General features: G+C 41.0%; 2 protein-coding genes across 3 annotated transcripts; one reads left to right on the plus strand and one right to left on the minus strand.

Annotated features, from left to right (window-relative positions):
* Nucleotides 1-585: 585 nt before the first annotated feature.
* Nucleotides 586-2,310, minus strand: mrpl34 (mitochondrial ribosomal protein L34). 2 transcript variants are annotated; one of them, XM_018676182.2, is made up of 2 exons: nt 2,152-2,310; nt 586-1,275 (listed from the first exon to the last, which is right to left on the minus strand). In XM_018676182.2, exons 1-2 carry the CDS (start codon nt 2,205-2,207, stop codon nt 960-962), a joined length of 372 nt encoding a protein of 123 aa, XP_018531698.1. In that variant the 5' UTR covers nt 2,208-2,310; the 3' UTR covers nt 586-959. The 2 variants fall into 2 exon arrangements, with proteins under 2 accessions (XP_018531698.1, XP_018531697.1); XM_018676181.2 differs by having other exon boundaries at nt 586-1,278; nt 2,152-2,308.
* A 798-nt stretch (nt 2,311-3,108) lies between these two features.
* abhd8a (abhydrolase domain containing 8a) lies at nt 3,109-10,841 on the plus strand. The gene is made up of 5 exons (XM_018677101.2): nt 3,109-4,237; nt 6,893-7,719; nt 7,817-7,987; nt 8,154-8,370; nt 8,478-10,841. The coding sequence occupies exons 2-5, from the start codon at nt 6,902-6,904 to the stop codon at nt 8,688-8,690; spliced, it is 1,419 nt and encodes a 472-aa protein (XP_018532617.1). The 5' UTR covers nt 3,109-4,237; nt 6,893-6,901; the 3' UTR covers nt 8,691-10,841.
* Nucleotides 10,842-11,093: the final 252 nt, after the last annotated feature.

Here is an 11,093-nt window from a genome sequence, read left to right on the forward strand (position 1 = left end):
TACAATACAAAAATTATCAACAGCAGTAGGTAATATTTTGAAATCAGTTAACTCCAAAACTACCTTTAAACTCATCCTGAACCAGCTACTATAAAATGTATGCTGTATCTCTAGCTGAACTGTATATTATTCAATTACTACCAAACACTTTCAAAAATGAAAAATACTGTGGTATATGTTCATGTATGTGTTATTGTCTGGAATATAAAATTAGCAAATGTCAGTTTCTCTTCTTTACCTAATTTTCTGTTGTCTCAACTTCTCATTTTCATATTTCTTGTTTTGTTAACGAAAGCCTGCTGATTAGACTCCTGTTACACTGCCTGGGAACACCAGACCTCAAAAACTCCTCTTTGCTCCAGCTGAATAAACCTACACCTTTATTACAAACAGTAAATGGCAGCCAACTTTGATGGTCAAAGCTTTGTTTATTGAGGCAACAAAGAACAGATCCTTTGTCAACAAACTATGACTTGGTGGCCCTTTTTTCAATCACAAATGCAAATCCTGTAAATTCTGCAGGAATGTTTTTTATTTCCAAGTCAACCAGAATTGTGTGTTTTCAATTTAAGACAAGAATGAAAGTGATTTTGCAAGATCATTTTATTAAACACAAGACACATTTTTGTCTTTCAACCAAATATCACACAAGCAAAAACAAAATCCATAAATCTGCTAACATTTTATGACTATAGCCATAACTTGACAGAGATATTACATGTTATTTAATAGTTATGAAATCAAACCCCATTGAAACAAATTGGGTGAAACTATCAGACCTCTTTTTACTCAAGGAAAGGCCAGTTTCCACTCTCCCACCCTTTGTGAATGCAGTGGGAATGCCAAACCCAACCCACACCCAGTATCACCGATTAACCAAATGCACAAGTTTCTCTCCAGCATTTCAGGCCCAATGTCTGTTTCTTGAAAGTCTTAACAGGTTTTCCAACAAGAACCCTTCAGTGTGAGAGTGATTTCCGACCCTTCAGCATGCGCCGGAGAATCACTTGTATGCCTCCTTGTGAACTGATCCTCTTGATCCAGCCGTGGGTCCTCTTGCGTTTGATGTTCTTGGGCTGATACTCTGTTCCTCTTTTCCGTGTCCGTACCTGCTGGTATTGCCACGGAAGCTGCTGGAACACAGCTGAACCCTCAGCTGAAGAAAGCGGACCGCATCTGGAAATCTGTGGTCCTGCAACTGCTCTGGGCACAATCCAGCTGCTGAATAATCTGAGGTGAGAGATGCCCGTTGTTGCAAAGTTCCCTGTAGGGATGCTGCTGAGAGAACACATATTAAAATGTTACAAACAAATGTTAATCTCTAATAGTATGCCACAAAATTGTTGTGATTACACTCAAGCTGTTACGCATTTATGGTACTGCAAACCCCATGCTTTTTTTCCCACTACCAACACAATGATGAAATGTGTTTATTTATGGACTGAAAGCATATTTTAACTATTACTCACAACATTCTGGTTAAATCATAGAAAGTGAGTTAAGGAAAATTATACACCACATGTTGTGTAGTCAGACAATATGTGCAAAGATAATGGAGGTTAACACGTGTAAAAGTACAATGTGGTGATTAAATGGATATTCAAGTCTAGAACTGAGCACAGGGATTACGTCTCATTGAACAGAAGTCACCAAAAATGTAATTTTAACGCTGCTGTGTACATGATATTTTTAGAAATCACGCACACACAGTACTCCTGAGAATGCAACCCAACACCGAAACCTTTTGATTTTTTTTCCCACTGAGTCTATCTGCTAGAGTGGTCGGAAATCAGTCTAGCAGAAAGATAACGATATGTGCCCGAGTAAAAGGCGCAGAGCTGAAATCTCAGATGAGGCTACAACATGTCCCCCTCAAGTATTAAAACTGTAGCTACCTTAACCATTGGAGCTGATACAGCCTACGACTCCTAATCTATACCGCTGTTTATAATCTGTTTATATAAAAACTGGTTTGATATCTATCATTACGCTATAGACCAACTACTTGTAATTTCCAATCAGCAGCTAGCTACCTACATGATGAACTAGCCACGCTGCTAATGTACTTTAGCTAGCTTAGCTAGGTTGCCAATGTTAGCATCGTAAACAAATACCGTTTAACTGTTATGCAAATACGTGAACTCTTGTTACCTGCTGAAATGGGTTATTCCTCGCAGTCGGGAAAAAGAAGACAGTATAGTGTTCATTTTGGGATATTTACACAGTTGACACAGACATGAGCACAGTGAATGTCACAGGTCTGCTATCCACCCTCTGTATATGACATGCAGCGATTGGCTCAAAATTTTAAACCAATTGAAATGCTTCTTGCTAGACAGGACCGTATCTCCCCTGAGTAGCGCCTTTAAGGTTAAAGCTAAACAGTATACCGACCGTTAAAACCATGTTTCACCATTAAAACGGTTTGTTGTCGAGGTTCACGGCTCTGACTTTAGGACCTTGGTTTGAGGTTAGTGTACGCCAGACGGGAAACTCTTCGCAAGGTCTGAAATTGGAGTTGTTCGTTGCCTCAGAGAAAGCTCTGCCTGACAGTTTTTTATCAGGGTATAAAGACGTTCCTTTCAAAAGTCAAAGGGTGACAATAAGTATCAGTCATCTAAAACGTTGTGTCTTTATTCGTGTTTTTAAACTTGCATGTTGTCACCCAATATTGCTGTTCCTTTAGGTTTGCTGAAGAGAATAAATCAGAACCCATGTCATATAAACACAAGTTTCTACAAGTATATTTACAGAAGGTTCTGTAGAATAAATGAAAAACACCTAAACACTCCTGTGTATCACAAGCATTTCATCTGATCTAATCTCGTCATTGCCCTTGTCATAACACACTGTGGGAAAAATCTTTTTGTATGCCAACACCATCCTCTTCATGCCTCTGCTGGGGCGTCCTCACAGATGTTTGAAAGCTTAAGTGTGGATACATTGTTTTTTATTTACAGACTGAGCACATTGATGAGAGAAATCTTGCAGATAGATTGAAGTTATTTATACTAACAGATCTGAATTCTGCATGACAATAACGAGGGAGTAAATGAGAAAATGAGGTGTGAGAAAATATAATGTTTATTAGTTATTCAAGAATTGAATCACAGAAGTGTTATTCTAGCTATGGTACAATAAGATTTACATTCTCTGAGTTGTTATAATAGGGTTGTTTGTTCTCTGGTAATAAGGATATTGCCCTTTCATAAAATGTAGTCTGTTTTCATAGTGAATGTGGGAGGTTAAATTGGCTCTCCTGGCATGTTAATTGGCCTAATTGACTTTTGAATGCTTTCATTGAAACACCAACGTCTTCTTGGCATTTACATAAAGAATAATTGTTATTTACACTGGCTGTCAGACAATCACAGAAAGTACACAACTGTTGGTTCACAACCTCTCCACCCCTTAAACGTCATAGCTGGTTATTCTGTGACAGGCACCGGTCTGTCCCAGTAGAACCACTTTGTTGATGTGAGTCCAAGGGTAACAGAGGAGGACAGCACATCTTAATCTAATAGGTTCAAACTCAAAGGTCATATCTGCTGACAGTGATGCACCAAACAACACGTTTTCAGCTGTCAGCTGGTGATGAATGATGCAGCTCTGCTGATTTAACATCAGGTGTAGAATTTGAATAGGGACCACACACATTCAGGCCTGATCGTGGTCATGCGCCAGCCTATTTAACTTGAATATATGGCTGGACTATCAGTTTATCATTTCTGTCGCTCTCCCTGGGCGCGCGCGCGCACGCACGTATTTAGTTATTCTGTCAGCCTTAGCAACAGGGCAACACGCTTCTCCCATTGGCCTCCTCTCAGTATAGACACTTCTTCTATTCGCCCTCCCCTCTGCCACTCAGGAACGAAAATGCACGAAGACTGCTGTGGCTGCTGCGGAATACAAGGGCAACAGGGCTGGGTAGGGTCTGGCCTGGATATGCAGTGGATGCTGAGGGAGAAAAAATACAGCCGTTTGTAATCGTAATGGGTATCTTATTGAAATGCAACTGGCACAGTTTTATGGATGCATGCTTTAACATCAATGCAAGCCCCTCCGCGCTCTGTGATAACGGTCTAATAAGGCTAATCAGGAGCTTTTGCTATTTTGCAGCATCTCTAGCGTAGACAAATTGTTGCACCAAATGCAACGTTTTCCTCAGTTCTCCTCGGCCCTTGACTGTCATCTTTCGGTGCAGATTTTCCAGTCACCTTAATCAGTCATTCTGCAGGTAAGGGATTGATTTTTGTTGCCTTATGTTGACTAATGAGTTGATGTTTATTGTGCAACACAATGTCCACAGCATCAATAAACAACAACTGCACGATCGCTGCATGCATTTGTCCTCTGACAGCGCAAAAATAACAGATCACTCAGCTGTTATTAATTATCAATTAAATATACCAAAGTGTAGAAGCTATCAATAATATACGCGCTGCAATGATGGCCTTTGAATGGATTTTCAGCCATTCAAATATGTGTCAAGCGATGCTGCTCTCCGCTTTGCATTTTAATCATTGCGTTGATTTATGTCATGTAACTGAAATCTTCAGCTTATTATTGCGGTTTATGCCTTCGTGTTATGGGGTCGTAGGCTTGAAGAACCAGCTATGCCATAGGGCAATTGTGCATTAGGCCCTTTTTAACATAGAGTGGGTTAAAATGGTTTCTTTCCCCCTTCTTTTAAATATGCGCATTTCACATATGCAGATGTATCATGTCAGACTGCGCCGTACTGTACAATGGTAAACTCACGTTTTGGAAATAGAGCAGCACGCAGTGTACTAAATGTGTGTTACTGTAAGACCTGGCAGACATTTCAACCTATATATTCTGCAGTGCAGACAAAATAATGAGCATGGCTGAGTAACCCCTCAGCCTGTTTGACTTGAGTGTTTGTGGATTTCAGGAGCCATATTTCAAACCCTGGTTGATGGTGGTGGGGGGATAGTAGGTCAGGAGGAGAATCCCTGATTTAAATTAGACAGAGCTGCTGATCAGAGGTCTAGTGGTATCTCTGTGCCAGGACCATCTAAACTCTTATACAAGGCTAAATGGCATCCTGCTACACTGTCAAAGTGTTCATTAGTGACCATCTCTCATCATGTACCACTTGTAACTGATATTATATGGATAGATAGACAGAACATTTTTTGTATAAAACCAGAATTGCAGCAGTTTTGCTGACTGACATCTGAATCTGGCTGCAGGTTGTGTGAGTGTTTGTCATCGCTCCATTTTGTTGTTTGTGTAAAGACAGGACAGTCAGTCAGTCAGTTAACGTTCACCCAGCTCCAGGGTGTAACTGGATAGCACTTCATGCAGTGACCTTCAGACCATCCTGCAACCAACAACAACACATGCACACACGAACCCTCCTGTGCACACACAGACAAATACACAAGGTAACCCCGCTCCATTTTGCCCTCGCTGTGGTGCCAGACCTGTGCACTAAAAGTCTCTTTCACTGATTTATCTCAGCCAGGCTGCTGTTAAAGCCTTAACTGTCTTGCCTTGACTTTGTATTTAACCAAAAACAGATGGAACATAGTAATACACTGATGGTGTTTGAATAATGGGGATGTGTATGACTCTGCATCTGAAGGTGATTAGAGGTAATATGTGTGATGTGTGTGACAAATACATTTTATATGACTTTAATCTGGAGAGAATCTTTACTAACACAAACACTGAGTCCTAGCATCTATGACGAATGAAAATGAATCCCCAGTAGTTACAATTATAGATATATTCAACTCACTATAGTTGATTTGTATTCATCCATTCATATTTATTACATTTTGTCTCTCAACATCTCATATCAAAATGCCTGGATACTTTGTATTCTTATTCAATATATCAAGTAGGAACCATGATCTAAACTACACTGGCATGATATAATATGAACAGTGACATGACTGTCTGCCCTGCAGGCAGTGATGTGCATACTGAACTTCACAGTTTTTGTTCCCAGGAAACAAAATAAACTTGCCATGTAGAAATGACTCTTCCTACTGTGTTTCCTAGAGATAACCAGCCCATGTTTGTATGACAAGTGAGGACTAATGATGCTTCATTTACACAACACGACAAAAAGGGCAGTTTAGGGCCTGAGCAAGAAAATGAAGACTGTTTTTCTCTCATCAGTACAGCCTGGAAAACTGGTATGATTCTATTAGGAGACATGTATGCTGGCATGTACACAGTCATGCCATATGACTGGTCTTTTCTATTTATATATATCCTGATTCTGACCATGTGAAAAAGATGGGTTATTATTAGCAGGCGTTTAGGTCAGCACATGAATGGCCGGTCTTCACTGACATAGGGAACAAGTATTGTTTTCATGTTGCCCGTTTATGAATGTGGGATATGTCAATGTTAAGCTTCTTAGTCTCCCAGGTGAGTGTGTGTCTGTGTGTGTGTCTGTGTGTTAGAGCATTGCAGAAGCTGTTGGAGCTGCACTTGTACGGACTATGGTGTTTTGAATTTGCATAGTGGTTTCCACCCTGTTACGCTGAAAGCCTCTGTGCTCATGGTGTGTTTCATTTCACTCGACACTGCCTGTGGTCTGATGAAAGGATAAAGAGGACTGTTTCGTTGTAACTGTGTTGCTAGGAAACAGCGTTGGTCCAATTTTATAGGCATCCAGCTGGGACCCAATTTCTTCCTGTTGAGCTGTTGACATTTTGCAAACACTGCAACCCTGGATCCTTTATAATGTGTGAAACTGTGAGAAAAACATGAGTAGGGTAACAAGTCTCACATAGCCACCTATTATGTGTGTTCATACGTTGTCTATTTTTCATGCTTTTGTCTTAAATTTCAAATTAAGCATCTGGTTGATGATCTTCTTTCTTGTATCTGTCTGATGTTGTTTCTGCAGGGAGGCGCCATGCTGACCAGCATCACTGAAGGGATACTGTGCTGCCTGACTGGGAAGGCTGCCAGTTTGGTCTTGCCCCTGGAGTTGTCAGAGCCCTCTGATGGATTTGAATTTGTGGAGGTGAAACCTGGGAGAGTCCTGCGAGTGCGGCACATTGTCCCTGAGCGTCAGCCCTTAGTGACGGAAGACCAAATTGCAGGCAAGGAGAAGATGGGCGGCGAGTGCGATGACGACAGCTCTCCTGAGGATAACGAGAGCAGTACCGGCAGCAGCGTCCACTGTAAGAGGAAGATCACTGTCTACCGCAACGGCCAGCTAGTGATTGAGAATCTCGGCGATGTTTTGCACTCTGAGATCCTGCAGTGTCAGGATGGGGATCTGGAGCCCTGCAGCACTGTGGAGGTGGAGCTGGCTGATTTCAAAGAAATGGCCTCTTCCCCAGACCCCAACCCCATTCCTCCTCCAGTTCCTCCCCCTCCTGGAGAGCAGAAACCTGCTCCACCTCCACGCCGCCGCCGCCGCAAGCCCAAGCGCACTGTGTTCATTGACTCAAAGAGGGTGATCTCAAGCTGCAAGGGGACACACTCGGATGTAGCGCTGTTCTTTGTGCACGGTGTGGGAGGCTCTCTGGACATTTGGAGCAGCCAACTGGACTTCTTCTCTCGGCTGGGCTATGAGGTCGTCGCGCCAGACCTGGCGGGGCATGGAGCCAGCACTGCTCCACAGATCGCAGCAGCTTATACGTTTTATGCCCTGGCGGAGGACTTACGCGCCATCTTTAAGAGATACGCTCGGAAACGTAACATTCTCATCGGTCACTCATATGGGTGAGTCTCTGTAACATGATTTTTTTCAAAATCATCCACCATGGGAAGTGATCAGTGTTTCTAACATATTCTATCCATCTTATTCTCTCTCTTCCAGAGTGTCATTTTGCACCTTCCTGGCCCACGAATATCCTGATTTGGTCCATAAGGTGGTGATGATCAATGGAGGGGGTCCCACAGCTCTGGAGCCCAGTCTCTGCTCCATCTTCCAGCTGCCATCTTGCGTCCTTCACTGTCTGTCACCCTGCCTGGCCTGGAGCTTCCTCAAGTAAGTTCTACGTTTATGAAATGACAGTAAAGATAATGACACACAATAGTAACATCTCTCATCACAGCCAAAAGAAAAAAGCATTGCTTGTAGATCTAGAAACATTTGAAAAGTGATACAGAAGACCTTAAAAATAACACCTCTTTTTTCTCTCCAACAACTGTAGAGCTGGATTTGCCCGTCAGGGCGCCAAAGAAAAGCAGCTGTTGAAGCAAGGCAATGCCTTCAATGTGTCTCCATTTGTCCTGCGAGCCATGATGAGTGGCCAGTACTGGCCTGAGGGGGATGAGGTCTACCATGCTGAGCTCACTGTGCCCATCCTTCTGGTTCATGGCATGTGTGACAAGTTTGTGCCCATGGATGAGGACCAGCGCATGGCAGAGGTATAACATAGTCTTCTTGAATGAGTGCTGAGTATATAATAGGAAACACTGTGTGTTTGTGCTGTTATGTTACTGATTATTATGTTCTCTTTTACTTCCTTGTGTAGATCCTCCTGTTTGCATTCCTAAAAGTCATTGAGGAAGGAAGTCACATGGTCATGATGGAGTGTCCTGACACTGTCAACACCCTCCTCCACGAATTCTTTCTATGGGAGCCTGACATGTCCAGAAAAGACAGCAGCAAGACAGAGACAGAGAAGACAGTTGCTGTCAGTGACACTCTCCACACGCTGAGAATCAATAAGCCTGTGGACAAATAACCAATAAGGAGTCTAGTTTTATCCCAGAACCAAACAGAAGGCCTTTTTTGGCAGTTGGCATGTGTTCTTAAGGCTGCTCCCAGGCTGAGAGCTGTTATATACAGGGCCACATCTTAAGGATGTGGACGGCCACTGGTGCTTCAAGATAAAGCAGGACTTAGGCATGGTGCCAACTAGAGAATGATGGAACAAACATAAAGATGAGAGGAACGGATGCAAAGTCAGTCGTTTTCTGCTTCGCTTTTTGATACGAGTCTGTGCTCCATTACGTCATGTTTGCAAAAACAACACAATACCTGGAGATCAAAAGGACTATGTCCATTTGTGATTTGTGTATGAAATGTTTCTGGTGAAGAACTGATTACAAAAGGCATAAAATCCACAAAATGGTCTCTGAATTTCCTCGCCTTCATCTTAAATATTCTGTAAAGTACTGCAGATCTTCTGTTCTACCTTTATGAAATGGTTATTAACTTATTGTTGGGCCCATCTTACATCTGCTTTCAATGAGAGACCGGCAAAGTAATATGAGTAGGACTGGGGAATAACGGATCTGATTTGCTGCTAGTGAAGGACAGTTTACAACAAAGTTAACTGTTGATAATAATAATTTATTATCCAGTTGACTGGACTGTCAAGGGAAATGGATTAAAAACATTAAATATATACTGATGTACATGCAAATGTAATTAAAAATTGCACCACATGCATACATAAATTACATTATGCCTGAAGGAGAAACATAAAAATTCATTGTTCACCTGCAATCCAGCCACCAATTATTCACATTCATACACTGTGGCTTGTACACCATCTCAAACATAAATACTCACGGCTATTGTCAATGAAATTGGCTTATCTATCTCCAAATTACAGCACTTTATTTTCCATGTGATGAACTAATATCAAATCTAAGTCCAAAAAAGCAATCTGTGTCGATGTTAAGCACAATATAATCAATTCATCAATTCATAGTTGCATGAAAATTAAGTAATATTCAATGGGAGATTTGTGTGAAATGGTTGCTAAAACAGATTTAAACAAACATGGATGCCTAATGGCTCTCCTCCTTTATTCTAGCAGCCATTTCTTCAAAACTATATAATATCCTAAGGATACAAAAGTACAGAGGCCCTGCATGAGTTCAGAATATGAAAAGGTGTGAGGGTTGATCCAGACAGTTGCAATATATTCTCATATGCACTCCTCTCTAATCAAATGAGTGTTCCTCTTCTTAATGTGTAAGTATTATTTTTTGCCTTCATTCTGAAATAACAGCAACTGCCATAACAAATTGTGGTTGTATTGACCGCTTTAAGCTGTTGTGTCTCTAAGCTGATAAATGCCAACGTGTGTGTTACTCCAACTACTCTCCAGTCCACCCTATTTATCTAATAGTGAAAGACTGAAAGAATGAGCTGAATATTATGCTCACTGAAAGACATTCATTCATGGGTGTTGCTTTGTCTCATAATGAGACACAGTAAGGTGCGAGTAAAAGCACAGTCTGTTATGCTCCCTGACAGTGTGTATCTGCTGACTGGATAGTTTATACTGTTTTGAGTAGCAGAAAGTGTAAACTGGTGGATTTGAAACTGGGTGTCCAATGCTCAAAATCACATGAGTTGGCCAAAGGAGAAAATCCCCCTTAAAAAGAGGGACATCTGTACTCACCAAGCTGGTCTGTTATATATGCATTTTGACAGTGCGGATGCAACATGACTGGTCTTATGCAACTGTAACAAACAGAATGGAAAACAGAATGGAAATAAACTGACCTGGCACTGATGCCTCTAAAACATTATATATTCTCCGTGGACTTTCCAAAAACCAACAAGTGCTGCTGATGCAATGTACTGTATGTTTCCTTTGGTGTAAAAGGTCAGTAAAACTGTATGGACTACAGGGTGCACATGTACTTCCTCTTATGCTAAAAGTGTGCATATACAAATTGTCAGTGCTCATATGTGCTATATCTTTTTTGTGGTTAACAAAATGTGCTAATGTTATTGTTGCATTTATTCATGGGAAACATAATATATGCACTGCCTGAGCGTAGATGCGTATAACATTATATAGCCTATGAAAAAAGTTGGATTCAGTGTATGAATGTGCCTTTCCTGGCATGAAATAAAACAGATGTTCAAAGTCTACAGGTGTTTTTGCTTGCTTATTTGTTTGCTTGCAGTAATATAGTTCTTCAGGGACATCTGCAGCATTACAATAATTTCAATACAAATTAAAAATGTAAAAATTACTCATGCAGGATACAGCCACATTAGAATTATCACATTATTCTTCCTAATTATTTTTAAGAAATACATTTCTTTGCCTATCCTTATAGCAGCTAACTCAATAAATTCCCATATAAACATTTTTTCTGCAATAGTCCAATATTTATTA

Source organism: Lates calcarifer, linkage group LG4 (genome assembly GCF_001640805.2).
Source record: "Lates calcarifer isolate ASB-BC8 linkage group LG4, TLL_Latcal_v3, whole genome shotgun sequence".
NCBI classification, from domain to species: domain Eukaryota; kingdom Metazoa; phylum Chordata; class Actinopteri; family Centropomidae; genus Lates; species Lates calcarifer.